The following is a 25,000-nucleotide window of genomic DNA, read 5'->3' on the forward strand; positions in this document are numbered from 1 at the left end:
TTATATTCTGCTGGGATTAATGGTCCAAGAGAATGTGTAGCTGTGTTTCTCAGAACTGGTAAAGCTGGTATTAGAATACTTCACTGTACAATACTGCGGTCAGATTATCGGTAAATAAATCTTTTTTAAATAAATCATGAAGAAACTATAATAATGTTCAAATTCTAAACTCGCTCCAAAAACCAGCAGTTACTGGATTCTGAAGCAGGAACGTGGACTCACAAAACCAGCTAATGTTGTGAACCCTTAATACTTCCCCATAGAAAAATACTGAACAACTGATGCCAAAGGGTTATACTTTTGTTATACAATACACCGTGTCTGACTTCTCCAAGACAAGCACAGAAGCGAACCACAAAAAAATAAATGAAGAAATAGAATCCAACTGTTTGCGTTGTATTACTTACGGCGTTTCCACGCTTTTTCTGCAGTGCGTTATTGAGAGGGGAGGGTCTAAAAAAAGAAAGAACAAGCAGTCAGGCATCCCAACACCCTGTATTAACAAGGGTCCCATCTACGGATCCCAAAGCAGTGAGAAGCACTGGAACTAGTCTGCACAGCTCTCAACCTTTCACAAGCACTGCACTCATCACAGACAAAGAGGGAAACGAACGCCTCACAGGGCACACCCCGTCACGTAGCCAACGGAAGCCAGTCCCGTGTTCGGAATGGTCACTCTCGTGCCGTGGCGCGCCTACCTCGTTTCCTCTTGAGTTTGCGTCTGCGCTGCTTGTTGACGAAGCAGGCCGCTAGGGTGCTGAACAGGATCGCCGAGGCCAGGAAACAGATGGTGGCAACAATCCCAGCCACCACGGGTCTCGCCAGCCCTTCCTCTGGCACCTCCAGCGGAGGGAACAGATCTGAGCGAGATGGGGAGACATGCGGCACGTGAGAATCGTTTTGCAAGAGGTTCACTGACTCACCAATTGGATGCAGCAGCTTGTCACTCACACGCATTAACCTTAAGTTCTTTGACAAAAGACAGCTCTAATAAATACTAAAACAGGTAACTCCATATGACAAGACAAGACAGAGCATCCTAACTGCTCAGTTGTATAGTAAAACTGTATTGGAAACGAGACCATCCTTGGTTCTTATTGCATGCACATAAGGTAAATGCTTTAATGCTGAAAAATAACCAGTTTCAGCAGTTGGTCACTAAGGTGCAGTGCTAGCCTGCCAGATGTGTGTGTCTGTCTCTCGGTCTCTCACCTGTGCTGGAAACTGCAACAATGTTACTGGGTTCACTAATGAGGTCGTCCATCACAGCCAGCACCCGAAACTCGTACCAGGAATCCTGGAACAACAACCACATATTCAGCTCCCGCTGTGTGCAGCGTCATTGAGAATGCACTAAACTAACCCTCAATCTCTGGTATAGCACAACACTTTAGTTACGGTACACTGCACATCACAAAAGAAAAGGGGGATGTCGTTTGATTAAAAAACAAACAAAAACATCTTCAACCCAGACCGAAATAATACAGTCTGGGTCATTCCGGGCGTGCTTAATTGTAAATATTGTTGACCTTCAGCAAGCCGATTCTCCTTCCTCCCAAATGACCACTGGCTCTATTGAAACGATGACCTTTTTTCCCCCCCAGCCAATATACCAACCATGTTATTCACTGGATCACACACTATACTTTGAAGGCAGTGCAAGGTTCTCTTCATAATTACTGTGTCTGGTGACGGCACACTGAACAGGTCTGCAGAGAACCTACAGGCTGGTTCTGTGCTACACAAATCCATAACTTTATATGAAAGTCCCAGAACAGTTTACAAATGACACCGAAATGGAGGTCCAGAGTGGCTACAAGAATCACTATACTGGACATATTAACACAGTGCTTCCCAAATAGGGGGTCTGGGACCCCTGCTGGGGGCCGCAGCGCATACAGAAATATTTTCTCCCAAACGACACTGACACCTGGCTAAGAAGCATTCCCAATGGTGTTTGGTGTAACTGTGTTTGTAATTTAACACAACGGAGTTACATTCAGAGTTCTTTTCTATACCAAAAGATCCAGGCTCCATTTGCAGATCAGACAGGTAGGGCTTTATAGCGCTCAGCTCTAAGCTAACGTACAGGATTCATTCCTTTCACTACAGTTAGCCCTGTATCAATGAATAGAGAGAGCTGCCTTTACCTGGACCAGGTCTCTCGCTAACAGTTCTGTCTCTCCTGCTGGGATGGCGTCGTCCAGGATGTCCCACCTCTCTCCCAGGCGGAACTCCATGATGAAACGCGCGATTGGAGAGCTGTGATTGGCCGGAGGGAGCCACGTCAACAGGACTCCTTGCTGTGTCCGATTGGCTGTTAGGCACCTTGGTGGTGAAAGCAGCACCAGGGGTTCGGGGGTAGTAATAGGGAATACTAAGAAAAAAAAAAAGAAAAAAGCAGTTCTGTGTATAAGAGCTACATGGTTCTACTGTACAAAGAAAACTCCAGGAAACCAGGCTCTGCCTGTCCAGATATAACACTTGTATGTATGACTTTCACTATCGTGTAAGGCAAAAGGATTTTATACAATCACTGTTGTTTAAGACTGCATCAACTGTGAAAGAGTGTCTAGTTAAACCACAACTGTTTAGGTACAGCATTGCTGCATGACTCCTACCCTGTAGAGACTCTGCTATAGTTCCATACACTGGGTATGGTGCTTTAATTATGAGATACTGTTCACACTGCTCTACCTCATTCCAGTGGATAATTGTCTCAATACATTACCAGGGTCGGGGTCAATTCCTGCCTTTTCAATTCCATCTTTATTTCCAATTCCTTTTCAAAATCAATTCCCAATTACCAATTCCCATTCTCTTTTAATCAGTTCCAACACATCACTGAGCAAAATTGTAATTAGCAGTATTCTGTTCAAATGAGCTTCTCACGGTGGCAACACATTACTTAAACCGAAGACACAGTTAGTCAATTAAATTGGCTTCAAATGAAAGCAGTTAAACAACGATGATTATGTCTCTAAAACATCAATTCCAATTCCAAATCCTTCAAAAGGACTAGAGATTGGAATTAGGAATCGATTTTAAAAAGGAATTGGAATTGAAAAACAGGAATTTACCCCAACCCTGAGCATTACTGACAAAACGCCCTGCTGGTGGAAGATGATTCCCTCCCCAACCTACCTCGTGTGTTCACAGTGACGACCTCGCTGAAGGGCCCTGTGCCCAGTTTATTCTGAGCCAGAACACTGAACTGGTATGCTGTCTCTGGTTCCAGACCCTCCACCAGCAGCCAGCTCATACTGCCAGGCACGGGGAGGGAGAGCCAGTCATGGGGCCCGAACTGAGCCCTCTTCACCCTGTGCAGAAGAGAGGCAAGCACACCATCACAGGAGACCTGACCACCACTTCATCCAGAGCTGGGCCCACGCGGTTATAAAACACAGACCACTCTCCTGCAGTGCTTCTCAACTGCACGCTCCAACAGGGGATTCTTTAGAACTGAAGCCCTCTTTTTATACAAGCAGCTTCTCTATTTATGTAGCGTTAAGCAGGACAACTACAAAAGATACAGAATCAGTCCTCACTGGCTTTTTATGCGCAAGGAGACTCGCTATTGGTCCAGTTGAAACCAAAAAAAGAAAAAAAACAAAAACAAATGTGGACTGTTTTAGAGTTTCTAGCTACTGCCTTTGAGAAGCACTGCTCTACCGTACTGCAGAAACTACATTGCCGTGCGCAAGGGCTGAACTGCACACCTAGGCGTCTGAAGTCACTATAGATTCAGCACTCGACTTGTCTTGTTGACCTGTAGACGGTGTTTTTTATTTCAAATCCCTCAAGTTAGCTCCACCTCCTGTTTTTTTTTTTAATCACACCCTTGAGCTCCTCACCCTAGGGGTAGTCCTGCCTGTGGCGCTTTCGACAGTATTGGGGCAGAATTCGGGTCAGTGACACAACGCTGTTCCCTTCAATTACAAACATACATAACAGTTGCTATATTATTTTCGGCAATACTGCAGTACAGTGTAGATTTTTCCAGGTGGCGTTAACTCTTTCTTGTGCTGCTGTAGATTCGTAATTAATTACGTTTGACAGCATTTGGTTTTTTAAACTGGATTAATGTGGGTATATGACAGTACCCAAGCAATGGCTTCTCCACCTCAGCCGAGGAGCTTTCAGTCAACTGCGGTTTTAGGTTGCTTGGCAACCAGCTGTGCTGGATTACATTCCATGGAGGAAGCAGGACTTGGAAATACCAAGACAAATGTTAACAAGATCAATGTGAATGCAACTACTTTTCAAATCAATAGTAAAACCGCTCTCTGACGTCGTGTTGTAACAGACAGAAATGCCCTCTATAATATAAGTTACAGCTCTTAGTTGTCATTGAAGTGTCCTTTTTGAATGATTTTATTGGCACCTGGTGTATTAAAATCTTTCACTGTTTACATCAGGTGAATACACCTGATAGACTTGTGTGCCTTCTGTAAAGTAAGACTACATTAATAGGGTTACAAATCATCTAAAACTTAAATCCGTGTCATTTCCGTCTGCAAACGTCAGTGGCGTTTTAGTTGGGGATGTGCAAAGCTGCACAGAGACATTATCCAACCAGCCTTCTGGACAGATGCCAGTAGTTGAATCCAGCAGGTTAAGAGTTAACAACACCTGACACCTGAGAGCACTCATTTCATGAGCGCAATGCATTTCGCTACAGCTGTGCTTTTACAGCGAGTGCAGTTAGCAAGGCTTTTTTTTTATTTTTATGAGTGACATTCCTTTGCATTCCTGTGTCGATGATGTGCATGGCATGCCAGTCTGGGTACAGTATGTCGTGCGTGATGATATGACAATTTGTTATCTGATGTCTGGTAATGCAGCACCCTCCCATGATCCCAGCAAGAATTAATATGTTATTGAAAGCACTAGGGGCTGGAAAAACAAAGAAGCACACAGTTTATTTTGTGTGTCAGTTGGCTATCCCTCACATGCCTGGTTAATTAGCAATGCAATGTGATGTGTAAAAGCTGCATCTCCTTGTTGCAAGTCAGTTTATTTTCAGGCACGACAGCAAACCTGGCAGTAGGCTCTCGGTTGGCTGGTTTTGCCATATCCAAGACTGCACAGAAGTACTCACGTTTCAGGAAGCTGCAAACTGGTGGCCCTACACCCTAATGACAGTGGTATGGCAGGTGCTTTTAGTTTTTTGTTCAGCCCCTGAATATGCAAATACTGTAAACACAAAACATGTATGCGGTATACACAGAGTACTGTACATTTACACATACAGTACATAGACTGCAGCGGCATACCAAACACAAACTTGCTAGCTATATCTTACATCATTTTCTTTACATCACTGTTCATTACAATGTAAGGAGCTACCTCCAGTCCTTAATGAATTATTTATTTATTTTTTTTAAAGAGGAAAAACTCTTTTACAAAATCAAGCAAAACTAGAGTAAGCAGTCCTCACACTACTTTAAAAGCATGTTAGATTTTCATTGATAAATCGAACCCTAATCAGAATCTAGAATGCGTGCACCAAAAACCCGCCATGCATATAATAAAAATACCAACATACACCGAAATGACAAGAGAGACTGAGCGCGATAACCGTCCATGAAAGACTGCCAGACGAAATCCACAGACAACACTAAAGCTCTTTATAAAGCCAGCCTTTATATATCTTTATATCACCAGCCTTTACCAAAAGGCCTTCAATGGCAATGCAATGGTTCTGCACTATGGGTAACTGTATGAGACAACACGCTGCTAATTCACTGCAGTATCATGGTACCAAAAACCACTGTGCAATATTAGTTCCAAATGTGCTGTGCTCTGCTAATTGTTCTGCTTGGGGAATGTATTCAACCAAACTGACAGGGGAAGTCACCAAGGAAAACAAGGACCTGAAGTTTAGCATCTTTAAAATTGATTTTAGAAATCAATGCTGTGCTTGGTAGTGTTAAAGGACACATCCACCACGCTTCCACGCTTATTAACTCTGCTAACAACGAACAAGAACAGCGGCTTATAAATTAGGATCATTTACGGGCAGAGAATGAGTTTGGGAGTAAGAGGATAGTTAGGATTTCATATAAATGAATACGGGATGCATGGCTTCCACCCGCGGAGGACTCCTATTGTTTCTCCTTATTCATAGACACATAACCAGGGAGCTTTTCATCTCATGAAAGCAAATGAAAGGGCATCAGGGGAGATGGATGAAAACTATAATTTCTGCGTGCATGATTCTCATGTTGAATGGATGAGATCTAACAGGATTGCTATTAAGTGAGACATGAACTAAGAAAACGGGAAGCATTATAATCGCTGGTGTTGCTTTCCAGAGGTGCCATTTCTGTATGTTTCACAACCAGCGATCACCTTGACAACCTCACTCCCCACACAGAGATGCAGCACTGAAGAGGCTGATAGGGGCCGGTTCTACCTTTTGTTTTCTCCTTTTGACTTTTTATCTGAAGCGGATGAATTGTTGCCTCTTCCAGCCCCACAGAGGGCTCGTATCATCCAGGGAGAATGAGAATAAACCGAAACAGAAGGGGGGGTTTGTTGCGCACGCTCCACTCAAGGACCTTGAGATTAGAGCGCTAGTTCGTCTTAATCCACCAGCGATGGACTCTCTTTGAATACAGACAATGTCCTCTGCAGCCAGAGTGATTCTCGAAGTCATTACGTGAGCTGCCTTCTCAATCAATGCTCCACCAGCCACTGCCGCTGCCTGCCCTTCAAATTAGGTTTACTGTGTGCAAGGTTACTGTCACCTTTCCTGAACACACACCACCCCGAGCAGGGAGCAGCACACACAGTCAAGTACAAAGGGAACAAGCTGTTCAGGAGCAACCATGTAGGGGAACAAGAAGGGTTAGATATCATTGCTGAGGGTCTGGAAGCCAGTGCAACCTTGAGGTTTGAGCTAAAAGGATGCCATGCAGACCTGAGGCTAAAGCTGAGGGAGTGGGTGGCAATATAGCCCAGTGGTGGGATCTGTGAGGCTGTGACTCTAGTAGCTGGATGGACTTTGGGGGCAACGTGGCTTAGTGTTTAGAGATGAGGGACTGGGAAGCAGTGTTGCCTGGAGGGTATAGCTGAGAAGGTGTGGCTCTGGTAAGTGGAGCAGAGGGACTGGGAGGCAGTGTGGTCCAGTAGAAAAAACTGTCAGCATTGTTTTCTTAATGTCAGCCAGACCAGTGCACAGAATGGCTGGATAGTAGAAAGACAACAAATTAGGGGCAAGTCAGGGAAAAAGCTGAAATGGGGGTTGTGCACAGGAGGTAAGAAGCCAGGGAGTGGAAGAGATAGTCAAGTAAAAAAAAAAGTACAGCACACAAACTTGACTGGTTTTAATCACTGCCACAGTGAATCAGGGTTGATCTACCGTACAGGGCTTGAAAATCTACCTCCTGCTGGCACAGACAATGCACACGCAGTCGATCCTCAGTCAGACAGAGGGCAGGGTGCCAGCAGACTGGCATGCTTCAGTTTCAATCATTAGAACAAGCTCTAGACGGGCACTGAAGCGAGGCTGTTGTTTCTAATCTGGAACAAGTTCTTTAAGAGGCAAATCCCTGGGAATGCTGCTAAACCCCCATATAATCCTAAAATGCAGATTGTATTTGTAACAGAAAGTATGGATATATTGTCAGACTTTGTTGGGCTTGAATCGCTATGGTGAATTGTGACGAAAGGCAATTTAGCAGACCTTCAAACACCTTGAAAAAAACGCAGGGCCATTTACTACTAAAACCTGAAATGGATTTCTGGATCACACTGCTAGACTCCTAACAGCTGCCACTGTTAAAAGACTTCAGTAATCAGTCATCACTTACCGCTCATTCATAACGGCCCTCTTATTCAGACACAGCTAGCAGAAACGGCAGAAGTGCAAAACAGGGGAACAATGTTTGCTTGCTGTCAAAACAGTGCGCTTTGAAAAATCGTCAGATGATGCGTACTGTAAAGTATTATCAGAGCAACATTCAAGGCAAAGAAGTTTCGCTCTCTGCTTTGCTTCACTGGGTGAGAGAATCTTAACAAGCTCATTTAGAACCCCCTATAGCTGCAAAAAACAGAAGGACTGATGGTAACCATGGGAGGGTTAATGAGAGAGGACGCGTGTGTCCTGAGAAATGGGGTTCCCCTACTATTTTATGGATAATCATTCAGAGTGTAGCAAAGCTCTGTTTCTCAAATATTGAGTCATCATTTTTCTCTAAACCTGCCCAGGACTGAACAGCCTTCCTCCATCCACTCAAATCATGTGACAATGATACCAAGAGAAAAATAAACATCATGCCGTTACTCAAAACTGATTACAAGAATGATTACAAACACGCGCACACACACACACACACACAGAACAGTAAGGGGAATTTAAATAAGCAATTAAAATGACAGCTGAGGCAACTTATAATCAGTTCAGGCTCAGTGGCAAAAAGCAGCCATCAACAGCGACCCTCATCTGTGGTAATTATTCAGACTAGGACAATAAAAACAAACAATGAAAACAAACAGATAAATACAAGGACAAGGTTGGTACAACAAACACAAGCTGATAACATGGGAAATGGAAAACTATTTAAGCTATTGGATAGTTGACTCTACGTGCTCTTCAGAGGAAATATCCATTAAAGTGCCTGCCCACAAGACACTGCATTGCACGACAGTGTCTTTATATGAAGAGTGCAAGCTGGCAGCTTCACGTCCTACAATGATGTACTCCACGTGGATCCTGTGAGTAAAAGCTGCAGTTGCATTGGAGAGACAGTAGAAACACAAGCAGCCTCTAGCTTGTTCTTATAATCCAACAGAACTGCATTAATCTTTAAGATCATTGTGCTGAAACAGCTGACAGATAGTCAGTACAGTACCGTGCATATTGCTCAACAGTCTAACAGCTTTCCACTGCAGGTTGGTTACAGTTTTTATTTTCCATACAGCAACTTCTAAAACAGCCAAGCTTTGAAAAAGGTAATTATTTAAAGCTTCAGGAAAGACCAGCCAGCAGGTCGCCACACTGCCTAACGATCTCATTTAGCTTCATTCAGTGAAGTGTCATTGTCCTGCATGGTACATAGCTGCTACTTGAATGTCTACTTGAAAACCAGTCCCAGCTGTTTGCTCAAGCTGATTTCTACAAACACCTAATCAATCCCACTCACATGCATCATTTAAATGCAGAGCAAATTGGACAACTGCCCATCCTCAGCGAAAACTTTCTAATGCACTAAACATCATTTCCAGCATGTTGATTACTGGTGGAGATTATTGTTGGGCTCAAACATCTACTATTATTATAGCTAAAATTACCTTTTTTAAAAAATTAAAATAACCACTAATCACACAATACTGTAATTGCACAAATCCACCCATTATCTGTAATTGCTTAATCCTTGCAACATGCAAACTCCACACAGACAGACCCCTGAGAACGGAATCGAACCCAGGACCCTGGAGCTGTGAGGCAGCAGAGCTATCCACTGCGCCACCGTGACGCCCTTTGTAATTGCACAAATATTTGATTAATCTGTCGTTAATTAATTATCCAAATCCCTCACCTACCTCACATTTTTTTTATATACTGTAAAATCGTGCGATGTGTATAAGAGGAGAATTACGCTGACACTTGAGGGGAAAAAAGAACATACTGCATATGAGGGTTTATAATATCATTTCCTAACCCTATATTTTAACAGCCCTTGATACGCGTGGGCACGTGTTTTGCTTATAGGTGCACCGCAAATATTGAAAACTATCTGAGCCATTATACTGTTGTTGTCTGTCCTGCACAACTATGAACTGTACTCGAGCAAATACATTGGCGAATTAGTTCTGGTAGTCAACTCAGTACCTGGTTGTGCCTACTGCGAGTATAAATCTAATAAATAAAGCGCTGCCAAGATAGAGCTAAGCGTGTGAAAGGGAAGGAGAGAGAGGGAGAGGCTGAGCTATTGCACGGCTGTGTTTCATCCCCCCAAAAACAGAACTGCCACCTGGGTAGTGGGAAAAACTCATATTGGGATTGCATTAGAGTCAGACCGCAATTCCTCAAGCAACTTGTCTATAAACACACTAGACCACGGTACTACAGTATTATTAAAAAGTACCCCTCCCTACCGCCTCCCCATGATGCAGCCTTAGAGAAGCAGGATAGAGTTGGTTAGTGGTTAGGAAAGAAGCAGAAAGCAAAGCATGCTGGGATGACTCACACAGGGCCGTACCAGACTGAGAATGTCTGCTCGAATCCGCCATCGTAGCCGGGGTCCCAGGACACGTTGGCAGAGTTAGTCGAGGCCGTCACGCGCACATTGGCTGGGGCGTGAGGGCTTGTGCCTGGAAACCAATCAAAAAGAGCGTCATTAGAAAAGAGTGACGAGTGAAGAAGTCATTTGATTGGACGCACTTTGACCACACACACACACACACACACACACACACACACACACACACACACACACACACACACACACACACACTTCACTGCCCTGGGAAGGTTGTTCTCGGAGCCGGGGTTGTGTGAGGTGGGAGGACAGGCAAGCTTTGCTCAAGCGTGATATTACAATGAAAACCCTTCTGCGCCCTTTCCTATGTCTCCTCCACACTTCGTAGCTTCACACCCCATTCCCTCAGCAAGACATTTAAAAAACTGACACTGAGAATACCAGCAAAAAGCATGACGCATGGGGCTCTGGTTTCATTCCATCAACGGGGTCAAATTCCCATTCCTGCTTCATATCAGAGCTAAGCTGCAGTTTTACTGTTGTGATAACGGGGAAAGGAACGGCTGGGTGTGGCTAAGCTTCAGTCCAGCCTGACTGTAAATGAAAATGACCGTTCTAGACAAGCGTCATGCATCCTTGCATGACTGCTATCATGGTAAGTCAGTTGGTGTTTGCATAGTGCCCAGTTTTCAATGAAATGTTTTCAACCTGAATTAATATTACAGTATGCGTCACAGTATTAGGGTAGCGTATAGCAAATATAAAACGAGTCTGATTTATTTTTATTGAAGTTTCATTTTACATGGGGAATTACAGTATGGTTAATATCTGAACATGCTTATATAAAACTGATCGCAAAAGAAATTGAGGTTTTTATACAAGGGCTAATTATTTTTACAATGTAAAACAGATCTTTAAAACAAAGCTTTAAAATTGAATATGATCTATCATTAGACTCGTAACAATTAAGCAGGAGAACTCTCCAAACCAAATTACATGCTACTAGATTGAGTGATGCGACTCATTTCAATACAATGAGTTTCCATAACAACATGGTGTGTCTTGGTATCATTGCAGTCTTCTGTAGTTAATGAAAAGGACCCCTTTACTTAGGATGTGTAATTGCAATATGACCTCACTATTGTCACATTGTTACATAGATCTTTGTTTGCAGAAATTCTCTTCAAGTTGCATAATAGAGTTGCATGGATGAAGAGGTAAGCTGAAACAGTTGTCTACCTAACTTCGGAGCTTGACTTTAAAATGCAATCTTTCCACGTGCCATCGGGACTGACATGGAAGTGAACCGAGTCCTATCCTGTTCGTACTCCTCAGCAGCAGATCAAGACTGAATAATTGGGACTCTTGACAGCCCCAGAGAGAATTTAGTCTAGCAGAACTCGATCTCTCCAGCTCCTATTTTCGGAGGAAGTTACCTGTGCATACAACAGGGGTTTGAAAACGTACTGCAGAAAATAAACTGTAGGAAAAACAGAGGGATGTAAATAAATTATATTATCAGGGGCATATTGGATGCAGGTTTATCCATTTATAAATGGCTATTTGGACTTGAATGGCAGACTCGAACTGGTGCAGAGTCCTTACTTTCAGTGGCCACAATGAACTTGGATTTAATTGCCTGCATAATTTTAAAAGCCACAAAAGGTCATTTTCAAATGTCATCATTAAAGCTGATCTGCCTGCCACTGGCCCATCAAACACGCGTCAAGTTAGTGAACAAACTGCCTGCCTTGACAGAGACAATTTAATGACCCGTGAGGCTGCCGGGAGACGGGCTTAATGAGCCGCTGATGGCGATGGTACGTTTATCTCACAACAAGGCGCCTGGGGGTCAACGTTTTTCAGAGAGGAAAATCTTTAAATAGAATCGCGAATGGCAGCTGAAGGCATTACCGTTACTCACCTGAGAATAGAAATACATATGCAACAGGGAGAAGGCTGTGCGCTAACGGTGCGCTCACTCACTCCCCCAGCCAAGCTGAGAGTCCGTCTCATTTCCACAAGCAGTGAAAGAGCTTTCAATCTCATCTCACCCCTGGGGGTTAGAGCCTGTGACGGCAGCGGGGTGGGCAGATACTGATGCAGCGGTCAGGACTTCCAATGAAGTAAGCAAATATTCAAGACACATCACAAAGCGAGGACTCTTTCTGGGGCAATCGACTTCTAGCTACTCTTCATACTCATGAGATTTTACGAGAGAAAGCAGATAACCTGAGGAGGTAACAATCGGTGAACCTCCAAATTACAGCGAGGCGAGATCTTGACAGCACTACTGAACACATCCCATTATAGCAAGGTGACCACTGGATCAGGTGGACCACCAGCTAATAACAGTGAGCTGATAACTCTGGAAAGCAAACCAATTTCAGAACTGGCACTTTAACATCAGAGAGCCCAGCGTCGGTACACAGAGAGCAGCCATTGTACCCAAGCCTTATCTTATCTTTTCAAATGGGAGGCAGGGATACATTTTGAGAGCCTCCAATGCTGTAACTTCTGCAGGAATAAATAGCTGCTTTGCCAGATAACACAGAGCAGAATGTACAGTGGCTTCAGCTCCGCGTCTCTTAGCTAACGTTGGAGAAAGACAGTTAAGCCCTTTCATTGTAATTGCATTTTATTTTATTTTTTTTTGCAAAGGCAAAAGTTGCACTGTCCATGCCGTTTAAAAAGAGGATGGTAAAGGCAGCCCGTACCGATTACCAGAAGATGAGTGCTGGCAGTGATGCTCGTGACGACGTTGGTGGCGACACACTCCCATTCCCCATGATCCTCTTTGCTGAGGGATTTGAACTGTAAGCTGCCACTCGGAAGGACGTTGTGCTTGCTTCTGCTGGGCTTCCCTACCTTCACAAGAGACAGCATGGGTGAGCAGGGGACTGTGTGCTGACACGCAGGTCTCACGGGTCACATTGCACTGGCCTTCAGGGTTGGGATCAACTCCTGGTTTTCAATTCCAACACCTCAGTGATCTAAACTCTCAAAATCTAAATTCCAGTTCCAGTTCCTTCAAAAGGAATTGGAACTGAGAATTGATTTAAAAAAGGAATTGGAATTGAAAAAAACAGGAATTGACCCTGAACTCTTCTGCCATTAGGAAAGCATGCTGTGGTAAACATAATATACTGGGAATGCAAGTGCTGCATCTACCATCAAAATCTACCATGAGTACCATCATTAATTCAAATCTGAAAGCAGGTCATTTTAATTCATTTCAGTAAGCTGTTATTGTCCGGCAGGTGGCGTCAGCCTGTGTTCTTATGCAGAGGAGATTTGGTCACGAGTTTACAGCAGAGATCACATCTGAATTGAAATCATCACTTGCAAAGTTTCCTCTCCTACCTATCTTCAGATAGTATCGGTAGCCTAGATGCTTCAAGGATCAGCAAAGCTCTTATCCCTTACCTTCCTCCATGCGATAGCTGGAAATGGATCTCCGGCAGAAGCACAGGGGATCACCAGCTCTCTCCCAGACTCCTGCCTGTATTCCCAGCCGGGTAGCACCGTGAAGTAAGGGGGATCCTGCAAACAGAAGGAACACGGACAGGCAAGTCTGGTTTAGCACCAAGAGACCAAGTTAGAATTAGAAACGGTTCCTGAAATTATACTGCAGCATACCGGTTCAGCGATTTTGATACATTTATTCTCTGCCGTCCAAACAATGTTGCCCATTCGATTCACGCCATCAGAACTCAATTCATGCAGTTCACTTTAAGAGTTATAAAAGTGTCCTATGCAATTCCCGCTATCTCTAAAGACCAGTCTTCATTTTACTTTATTCTCTGCTGGACATTATCTCCCTCACTTCTGCTGCTCGCTATTAGTAATCAGTGTTACTCGATCCGACTCCATTATACAAAGTATGCCCCGTCTCTATCTGTCAGACCACTGCTGGGGGGGTAACGCCGACAGCTCTAAGCAGGAGCCACTCTAATTGAGTTCATTCACTCAGAGACTGGAACCAGGCAGGCTATTAGAGATGGCTCCATTACTAATTCCTTCAGCTCTAACACAGGTGAAGGTGTTTTTACAAGCAGAAGCCTTTCTGACCAGATCAGAGCCCTGGAAGAGAGAAGCAGTATTTGCGATGCTAGCTGCCCCTGTATGGTTGAGTGGACCCTGGTGTGGAAGCAATCGATTCAAGCCTCTAGCTGTGCAGCTCAACCACCCCTCTAGTGCTGATTGCATTGGCCCTGGTTTCAAAAGCTGCTTGGAAAGCAAGTTAATTAGCTTTTTTTTTTTTAATTAGTTTTGTATTAAGGAACTGTGATTTCGCAGCTCTACTAAAGTAGCTGAATTATCAAAACTTCTTTCTAATTTAAGTCAGTCATGCAAAAAGCCTGTGTCTTGACTCCTAATGAAAAAATAATTGTTTGTACCAGCCTGGGCTGCGATGTGCTGGTCAGAATTCTGGGCTTGATAGATTACACCATGCCCTGGCCAAATCTACCACTACCCTTACAAAGAGATATTTAGACAATGTAAAAAGCAGACACTACCTTTAGCACCAGTCGGGCAGGGGGCGACTGCCCCATAGTACCCAGGCTGTTGTAAGGCACGCAGGTGTAAGTGCCGAGAGATTCTTCAGTCACCTCCTCCACTCGGATCGTCCCGTCTGCCAGCTGGCTCCAGCCACGGTACTGGAAGGGGAGAAAGGTGAAGGTTATTTTGACTGGGAGAAGCAGAAGCAGGTGGTCCCAGACTGGAGACACTAAATGCTGTATTTGTAATTTCGTCAAATGTTTCTAGTTTGAAACTGCAGCAAGGATCTTCGAGGAAGAAAACGGTGCTCCTAACAGGCGATCCACACTTGCCTTCTCGATTCTCAGCGGACGCCCGTCTTTGTTCCACTTGACCGATGTCACTGGTGGGTTGGCGTCTGCTGGGCAGCGGATGAATCCGGGCATTGCGATGGGGACGTAGATGACAGGTGGCATGTTCACAACCCGGGCAGGATCTGGGCAGGACAAATCAAAAGAGAGAGACTTGGTCAGGGGTCCGCAGCGAGAACCAGCCTGAGGTTTAGAACGACCTTGACAAGAGCTGTGATTTTGCAATGATCATATCACAGTATATATTTTATATACCCTTTCCAGATTTAGTGGATTTCTGAATCACTGGAGGGAGCTGCCCTGGAATAATACCCGATGTTGTGGTATTTTAGGACGTGGACCAGTGTTTACTGAAAGACAAACCAGGAGCTACAAAGCTGTAACATTTTTCACCTGGCTATATCAAACATGACTTCAGGGCAAGTGTCCGAGACACATGATATTTCCAATGCGCCACCACCCTGAAAGAACATAGACAATTTCCTTGCTGTGAATTGCTTTTTAAATAATAAACTTCCTAGAAGTCCCACAAGCAGACTGAAAACAATGAAGCAAATACCATATTGGCAAACCCAGCGCTGAAACCTGAAAAAATGCATCAGACAACCATACTTGCATGAACCTCCAGCTTACATCAGTTCATGGACATGTACACCTGTGAGCACTTGTTTCACAAGCTTAATGACAAGCATATCATTCTTTTAAGAAATTTGCATAATGCCGAAGGACTTAAAGCAAATTTGAAATAGTTTCTGGGCAAACAGAGCTTAAAGGAAAAGTATATGATCTGACTACACCCTTAATAACACAATACAGTTTAAAATCCCTTTTCACAGCTCAAAGTACCGGACAAATGGTAGATAATTATCTTCCCATGAAGAATGCAGGCCTAATTAGGTACATTTGCTTGGATTAATAAGTATGTTTTTTATATGCATCTGCTGATTGAAGAATGATTTAACGGAACAGGAAGTTAATTAAAAAAGAAAAGTATTATATTTGCATAATCTTTGGCATCTGGCACCACTTCAATAAGCAGTAACGTTATTTATCATATTCACTAGCCTGTGGTTCTACATACTGTAGGAGCTATTAAACGATCATATCTTGAAACCAATTCCAATGCAATAACTCATCCTTCATATCTCCCAAAGCAGATGGGAGGACACGCACCTGCATTAGCTACTGAAATGGAAGGCTCAGTTTCCCAACGATTTCAGACAACGTCACAACAATATTAATGACCTTTACAGAATATGCTGTTCATGGGTAAAAGGACAAAGTCGACAGCATGCAGCTTGGCAGCGTACGAAACGCGCTGCACCCTGGGAACAGTTGGCAGACAGGCAGCCGTGCTTGTTCCAAACTGCCGCCCCCTTATGGAGGACTGGAAAGAGACTGGAGCATATTTATTTGTGTGCGGCTCATTTTAAACCTGGCTGTCGAGAATGTTAGTGGGTGGTATCACACCAGCCCCCTCCACTGGAGTGTGAGACAGCAAACTAAAGAGCTGGTGTTTAGGGGATAAGGAGCCGTGCTCTGGAGACAGATGCACCCCATGTTTCAGGTGCCCTGTCAAGCACTACATTCTTACATACTGTTATCACCAGCTTACTTGTATTAGAGTTGTGTGCTGATCTTGAATGCTTAACTGAGGCAGATCTACATTTAACAGCCATTCAAACCATTCACGCAGCCCAGCTTAGTGTATTACATGAACCAGGGCCTGGTTTACACAAGGTGGCAATGACATTTCTATCATTTCTGTTTCGGGATCATATTAAACACCACTGTACATCATCTCAACTGGCATGCCGGCGCTCCAGGGGTTCTGAGGAGCGTGCAGCATTAAACGCGGTAAACAGAGCAAGTCTTTTGGGGCACTCTGGCTCAAAGGGCCGAGTCTGGACGGCTGCCAAGCCTGGCTCTCCTCTCCGACTCTGACGGTGCTGCTAATGTCTGAGCTCCCGATGAACACAATATTGAAATCACACTCTCTGAGCAAAACTGCTTGCCACAGCTATCACTTCCAGAGCCACAGCCGCTGCTAATAAGCTTTATTTACACACAACGCTTCCATCTGATGATGGAATTACTGGACTGATTTTTTTTCTTGCTGGTGAGCGCGGCGCTTCTTCCTTCTCCTCCTCCTCTTGCTGAATTAGGACATCGTGTCTCCCCACGGGGGGTGTGGGATGCCCCTGCTGACGTCTTCCTCTTGCTAAACTGGAGGGCCGCTTCCCTAAGGTGCCCCTCGATTTGGGTTTTCGGAGAGGAAAAAAAAAAAACAGCAGCAGCAACAGCAGCCTTGCTTTGAATTCCTGTGCTGACTAGATGTGTTGCAGGCGCGCTACAGTGATCTCCACACACAGTTGCAAAGTCTTTTGATCTAAGATGGAAGGGCAGGGGTGCATAAATGCAAGTGATCTCAGTCCTCAGTTGCTCTAGGACCGTCGTCCTCAACGGGCAAATCAAAAAAGAAATACACTTTGAAATTAAATTAGACAACCGTTTGCACTAAAGAAAAGTCAAATTTAAACAAACTGAACTCTTTGTCTTTTTATGGATTACTGTATATCTTTTTCAGAAAGCCTCAAAAGCACAGACGCCCATACTGTACACTGTATAGTTTTGCTTTGGCTGTTTGGTTGTATGAAAGCGTCTGAAGCTTCTGACCGCCTTGCTGGATGGACCTGACCATGTGTGTGCAGCTTCGTAATGAAATAGGCACAGTCCCAGATTATTATCCCAAGCCGTGTGGCCTGTCCGGTACTCACACTCTATTGTCAGGTGTGCAGAAGCAGAGGGTGAGTGGCCCAGACTGTTGCTAGGAATGCAGGTGTATTTCCCAGCATCCTCTGGCTTCACCCGGAAGATGATGAGGGTCCCGTCAATCAGGATCCGCACTCTGAGCTTTAAGTCACTGGCGGAACAAGGAGAGAGGAAAGATTAAATGAAACTGGGTTTGCAATGAGGACGTTCATTCACACCTGCTGCCTCTTCGTTAGTTAGTTCTCCGCTTCTCCAAGCTAAACTGAGAATTCAAGTCCTATAGTACATATGTGCATGAGACTCAGTCTTAAACTGACATAACTTTGCTGCAAGGGTCCTTCTAACATTCTCTGTTTCACAAAAGATACGCACAACTGTGCCCTCTAATTTTATGTTGTAATGCAAAAAACAATAATTGACAGGGAAACTACTGTAAATGTATCCCTTGCAGGCAGACTGAAGCAGCAGTTTAGTGGTTGTGTAAACACTTGACACTAGAGGGCAGTAGGTACCTTGATCAACTGAAGAAAATGTTTCAGTAAAAAAAAAAAAAAAAAATAATGCTCATGAAAAAAATATTTTAAAAAAAGACCATTGAGCTGTTAAGTGTTTGAACTGATTGTACAGCAGCGAAGCAGCATGACTATTCTTAGTCATGGAACCCATGTGCTATGGAATCCAATGATGTATTCTTCATACATTTCGATTACCACAACACGACTTCTTGTTTCTTTACAGGAGCTTGCTTCACAGACCCCCACCCCCATTTCGATATGTTGTCAACTCCACACAGTGCAATTAAACCACAAGCTCTTCCTGTTAGATCTGACGCGAAGAAGAGGGTTGGACAGGTAACATGCAAGGAGTCTGCAGCGATCAATCACCCCCCGGAGGCAGCAGTGGTTCAACAGCCATCTCTGTGCAACACAGCGGTTCACCAGCTTTTCTCCAGATTCACTCCGCTGTAAAACGAGCACGAGAGGGCGATCTGCGCCTCCAGGCTATAATTTGGATAATCAGCGGCACTGAAGCGTGTGATGCCACAAGCGCGGTGTCACAGAAGATTCACGTCAGGAGAAAGCAACCTGTCCCACACGCGATACACACGAGCGTGGATCTGTCCAGCCAGGAGAATAAAACCACAGACAGAGTGGCCTGGGTCACAGCTCTTAAACATGTCGGTTTGCTGTAACACTAGTGTCCACTAGGTGGATTAGGGGCACATTGTCCTTCATGGCTCAGCTGGTCGATATGTCCTGTATACTTAAACCCATAACACCATTGTTACCCCTGGTTCCTTATCTCACTGATAGAATGGCCACATAATTCCCAACAGAATCAAAACCATCTAGGCTTGACATAGTTACCTTGTGGTCTTTAGTTCAATAGCCACAGCTGTCCCATACTGCATGTACTGTAGCAAAAGCTTGCACCACACTGCTTTGAAAGTCATGAAAGGTGTCTTTTTTCTTCTCTTTCTAGGGAATTATAATTCAGTAAGAAGAGCAGGGAGTTTGCATGCATAGATGTATTTCATGTTTCCTTAAAGCTATGTAAACTACTGCGATTATCATGCATATTATAATGCAATAGGGTGGGTCATACCTTACAAGTGACATTATTTGATTGGTTGCCTTGAAGCAATCTAGCAGTTATTATCCATGTTCTGTAAAAAGCTGGCTGGGGGAATCCTGTTTCATTGGATAGGATATGCGACGTCCGTGGGCTTTAATCTTCTGTAAATTCTGTTAGGCACTGGCTATGGCTGTTAGTGAGTCGCTACACTTCCTTTGTAAAAGGTACTATGTGCTTTTACTGTACTGGTGGCTGTTCTTATGCTTAGCCTGAAACAGATGGAGCATGACTGTTAGCATGGCAGATGCTGAAGTGCTCAATCCGTTATGGAAATACTGGCGAAGCCTGTCAGGAGCGTTCATATATGTCCTGTCAGGGGTCTCGGACTGGGATTTAGCACACAGTGCCCCTGGTAGCTAAATGTTATCAGCAGGCCAAGTCTATTTTGTATCTGAAGCCTGTTCAGCATTTAGGTCCCTATTCTTATCTTGGAGAGGGGGGTAAGCAAGACATTGCTTTGATGAAACAGATAATAACTTTACTTCTTAAAGAAGACGTTATTTTCCTCCCAGAACCAGGTGTAGGTCAGGTTGCCGGGATACGCCTCTGCTTGACAGGTGAACAGTGCATCCTGGGATATGTTTACGGTTATGTTCTCAGGAGGTGACACGATAAATGGTGGCCCTGCGTGGAAAAAGAAATGAAAAACGGTTACGCTCCTACTTTGAATATATGACTCCTAACTCTCAACAGTGCTAGATTTAGAAATACCAAAAGAAACTTAATAAATTCAATGACACACATTTTTACTACAAATCTTTCTCAATGTCCTCATTGTTAAATATATCTCATATCTTTATACATTTGCTTTGAGTCATTTTCTGTTTCATTCGTCGCCTCCTGGTGATTAATTTCGAGAGCATGTTTGCAAGACGCATATATAAAATTTAAATATATCATATCATTTTCACGTGACTTGCTTTTTAAAACCACAGCATCCCTTTACCGATAGATAAAACAATGCTTCTGTGGTAGTAACAGAACAGTACATCAGTTTTATGAGCTCCCTAATAATTTATTAGTTGTAGCTCGGCTGCCTACTGGAGCTGTAAGTCTATGTGTGTGTGTGTGGATACAAGTTTTTAAGACAGCCAGTGCAAAGAGAAAGTCCATAGTTAATGCAGAGGTGTGGACGGTGAATTACATCGACAGAGACTCAGTAATAAGACGTGATTGATAAACACTGATCTCACTGCTGTGTATTCACTGTTTTTAATGGAAAGCTACCTCCAGGCAACACATAAATCAATGGTTTGTTTAACAAGGTTCATCCCCATTGGCAGCGTGTTACAGATTTCCTTCTCTTTCTTTTGCAGTTTGACAGCATCATTTATGTGTGTTTTCACTGAACATTATAATTCTGGGTCTACTGCTGACAGTCTTTAGTTTAAAGAAAACATGAAGTGCTCGTCCATTGCGATAGGAAGTTTCCATCTGAATATAGAAAGAAAACAGATTGCTCGTTAACATGATTTACTTTTGGCTGTGTTGGTTATACCCATCTGTTACAAATACTGTATTCTTAGAAATATTGTGTTCTTTGTATATAAATAAAAATGTTTAAACAGCAAGGAGATCCAAATTGTGTTAGTTTAAGATTTTAAATGATTTTACATACATGATAAGAACAGACCAAGTACATTGTATGTTATTCAAGTAGATTCAAACCTGGGTTACTAACTATGAAAAGACATAGTGCCGCTGTGCCACCTAGCCCCCAAACAATATACCAGATAAACAATGAACAATCACGTACGAAAGTAAAACAATCACGTACGAATGTCATTAGAGTGAGGCCGCTGTCCATTTCTTGCCCTCTCTCCAAGATGAAAGTGCCGGTGTGTAGAATCCTCTTTGAGGATTAGGTCGCTGCTAGTTTCCCTTTCACGAGTTTACCTACGGGCTGATTCCTCATGCAGCGGCCCGGATTTTAATCAAGCCCTCGATCTTTCCCTGCCTTTGACTAATTGTGCATGAAACAGTGGTTCAATATTTAATCTAAGAGAGTGAATGCCCACGCATCTCTAGAGCCCCCTCAGATAAGGAAATGCAAAGAAGCAGCTCACGGCATGAGAGCCGAATTGGGTTGGCACTGCCAGAGTGGCTCAAAACAAAACCTGCCCTAACCATTTATACCCTCAATGCAGCATATTTTAAAAGGGCATTGACTGAAAATAACGTATTCTTTATCAAGCTGACAACCCTCACAGGATTGAAATAAGAAATTTCCATTAATGAGCCACTGAACGTTTATACAGACATAAAAAGAGAGTTTCCTCAACGGGAGGAAGCCATCTGGCCCATCAGAGCTCGCCCGGGCCCTGGTAGAGCTGATTGAGCTCAGAACGTTGTCATGCCAGGTCTAAAAGGCTCCAAGTGTTTCTGCCTCAACAGCATGACCACTGTGTGAAGAAGTGTCTCCTTCTCCCTGAGCTAAGTCTACCTCCTCTTCATTTCCAGCTGTGCCCTCTGGTTTGTTTTACACACCATGGGAGGCTGGCAGGGTGGCTGATTCTCTTTCTGATGTCACATACACTTGTTTAATAAATAATACAGTGCTATTATTCTTGTGCTGCTCTACAGAGCTTGTCCCTGGAGAAACCAGCCAGATAGGGATTGAGGCAGTATTTCTGTCTGCATATTGACTTCCCATTAGCAGCAACAGTGATGATGACTTCTCTGATGTAGACACCTGTCCACCAGGGATTAGAAGGACCCAAACGGCACTCTATATAGATTGGGATCTGGACTGCCAAGCCCTCATGTTCAGTACAGCAATGAGCCGGTAGGCGTGTAATGTAAAGATGAATCACCTTGCACCAGCAGGCGTGTGGTGTGCACAGCCTCTCCCTGGATGCTGTAGGCTCGGCAGGTATAGGCTCCTCTGTCCTCCCGGCTGATTGACAGGACCGTGAGACTCCCGTCACTCACCTAGAGGAGAAAGGGGGAGGGGGGAGGAACTTTTAACCCTTTCAATCCTCAATTATTTTTGTCAAGCATACAGGACAAGGCAATTTTTTTTTTACATGTGTTTATACAGTACCTGAGACCGACAGGCTTTTCCGACAGCTTGTGCTAACAGACGCTGGTACCTTGAGGCCCTGCCTGGACTGAAAGGGTTAACTGACCCAGCATTGATAGGAGTGTTCTTTCAAGAAGAAAAACCATTCAAATGACAACAAAAGCTAGTTAAGGAAAAGCCATGTGCTGTATATAACGCACTCATAAGCTCAGGAGAGGAAAAAAAAAAAAAAGATCAGGTATTTAGAGATAAATAATATATAACCTTTACTGAGGTGCACTTAGAAGATCCCTCACAAGGTATTACTGGATAATCCTATTGAAGTCGTCTGCAGCACAAACTGACATCCGGAATGTGTTATCAAAAGGCATGCTAAACAGTTAAACACCGAATCAAATTCCCATACATACTGTGCCTGCATGCATAATGCATAGAAGGCCTAGGATGATTCCTGCAGTGTGTTCACATAGTCTTACCAGCTCTAGTGCTGTGAAAAATAACAGTTAGTAATATTAAGCTGTTAGGCCTGCTTCAGACATAATCTATAACAAATATAACAATGATAATAATAACAGAAAGCTGCAGTGTGAGGGATCGCAAGCGTTAGCCCTCATATTTGTGTTACCAGTGCAGCGTTTCCCTTAAGTCAGGCATCATCAACATAATTGTTAATATTGGTCATCTCTCTATTTCTTCTAGGTGTGAAACGTCTTTAAACAAACAAACTCCGATCTAGCAGAGAATGTCTTTACCGGCATCAATACATGACACTGCCTGTGAAGCCTGACTCAACTGACACCCTGTGCAACAGGATGTATTTCATGACATTAATTCATATTTCAAGCAGTATTCTGTTAACACACATTGACCAACGTGTGCATGCACAGCAACGTGCTCACACTCCTTTAACATCGCCTGTCAACTCCTCCAAGTTAATGTGCAAATGTGCATGCTGGAAATATAAGAGCGACGTTCCGATCAATAAGCCCTGTGGGATCCCTGTACTCTCATAGCAGACTGTGCTTTAGAAGGGCACCCCGCAGCTAATGCATAGCGCGCTGGCTGTTGTTTTCAAGGAGACCAGGTTCTGTGACGCTGCTTTCTGACCCCACTGCTTCCCTTCTCATCTCTGGGTGTCAGACCTCGGGTACAGTCTGCTGGGATTTTAACTCTGATGGTTCCTGGTTGTGTTTATGCTTGATCTTAATACTTACTTTTTTAATCTGCTGTGATCACTCCCGTCCCTTATTTATTACTAGGCTGTATTTATCATCAACATGCCAGCAAACTTGATTCCAGATTCCAGTGGAACTTGAACTGACGCTCCGATGACAATGAATTACCCCCTTCAATTATTCACTTCTTAAGTGTCAAAAATAACCTAGTGCCTCGTTTTTTATTCTGCGCCCACAGCAACACCCATCCATTAACTTCCTTTTGATGCATGTTTTTCATATATTGGATTTTCTCTCTCTCTAACTTAAATACATCAATGATGTTTAATTCACCGGCAGCATGTGCACGTTACACTTATTAAATAACACTGAAGCAAGTGCCTGCTGGGTTGAACACAAAAAAAAAAAATATCACAAAACAACGCAGTGCTTTTAAAAGCAGTGGTCGGCATGCTGCTACTGAACAGTTCTTTACCGTATATAAACAAAGATGGGGAAGCTACTGTGTTACCAGCTTTATCTCATGTTATTTACCTCGGCTGTAGGCTTCACGCAATCAGAGCAGACTGCTAGAGAACGGTTAACCTTAAATGCACTTGTGTTGTTTGCTATCAGGTCAATCTTATCATGTGGTGCTTCCACTTGCCCGAGGCTACAAACCGTCTAGTCTTCTCTCCCTCTTCCCAACTCTTTAAGCCTCTTCTTTTTATCAGCACTGCATGCAAACCCTTGTTAGCACAGGAAGCACTCCAAGGCATTTGTACAGGAGGTGTGCAAGACTCAGCTAAGCAGTACAGGTGTAGCGCTACACTGTACTGAGCAGCTATTTATCCCAATCTACTATAACACAATTTCATCGAGGTCCCTTTTACATGCACTAACATTTCACAGATGAGCAATTTCTAAGTCATGAGACCAGACTTTTAATTGAACGTATTTCTCCCTTCGGTTTTATTTATCGCACATACTGCTGTGGTGTACACTGTGTCGGAAAGCTCCCTGCGTTTGCAGTTTTCCCGTCCTGCCGCTCCTGGGAACGTGCTGACAGGTGCAAGTCAGAATCAGGGATCCTTAACAAACATGTTGGAATGTGATCTATTGATTGTAGCCAGGCCTACTTGGTTGACCACGGGGCTACGAGTGCCACTCACGAGCCCTTCTCCCTCGGGCGTGCTGGAGATCATGTACTGCAGTCAGGAGCCCTGCATGCTATAGATCTGAGGAGCCATTTACTTACTAGAATGGAGCAGCACCACGCGACCGGGTGGATCTGTGCATTGCCAAAGGGCCTCGGTTGGGCGACAGTGTTAAATTAATTTTTTTTTTTTTGCTTTT

At 43.8% G+C, this 25,000-nt stretch overlaps 1 protein-coding gene across 1 annotated transcript; it reads right to left on the reverse strand.

The window, feature by feature from the left end:
• Positions 1–343: 343 nt before the first annotated feature.
• On the reverse strand, positions 344–24,849 carry igsf9ba (immunoglobulin superfamily, member 9Ba). Its single transcript, XM_041242431.1, has 14 exons — positions 24,784–24,849; positions 22,282–22,399; positions 19,951–20,092; positions 17,839–17,984; positions 15,044–15,186; positions 14,729–14,869; positions 13,635–13,751; positions 12,926–13,076; positions 10,197–10,320; positions 3,145–3,320; positions 2,151–2,377; positions 1,213–1,297; positions 699–860; positions 344–453 (listed from the first exon to the last, which is right to left on the reverse strand). Exons 1-14 carry the CDS (start codon positions 24,847–24,849, stop codon positions 404–406), a joined length of 1,848 nt encoding a protein of 615 aa, XP_041098365.1. The 3' UTR covers positions 344–403.
• Positions 24,850–25,000: the final 151 nt, after the last annotated feature.

The sequence above is a fragment of the Polyodon spathula genome, unplaced genomic scaffold, assembly GCF_017654505.1.
Source record: "Polyodon spathula isolate WHYD16114869_AA unplaced genomic scaffold, ASM1765450v1 scaffolds_1289, whole genome shotgun sequence".
Classification (NCBI taxonomy): Eukaryota; Metazoa; Chordata; class Actinopteri; order Acipenseriformes; family Polyodontidae; genus Polyodon; species Polyodon spathula.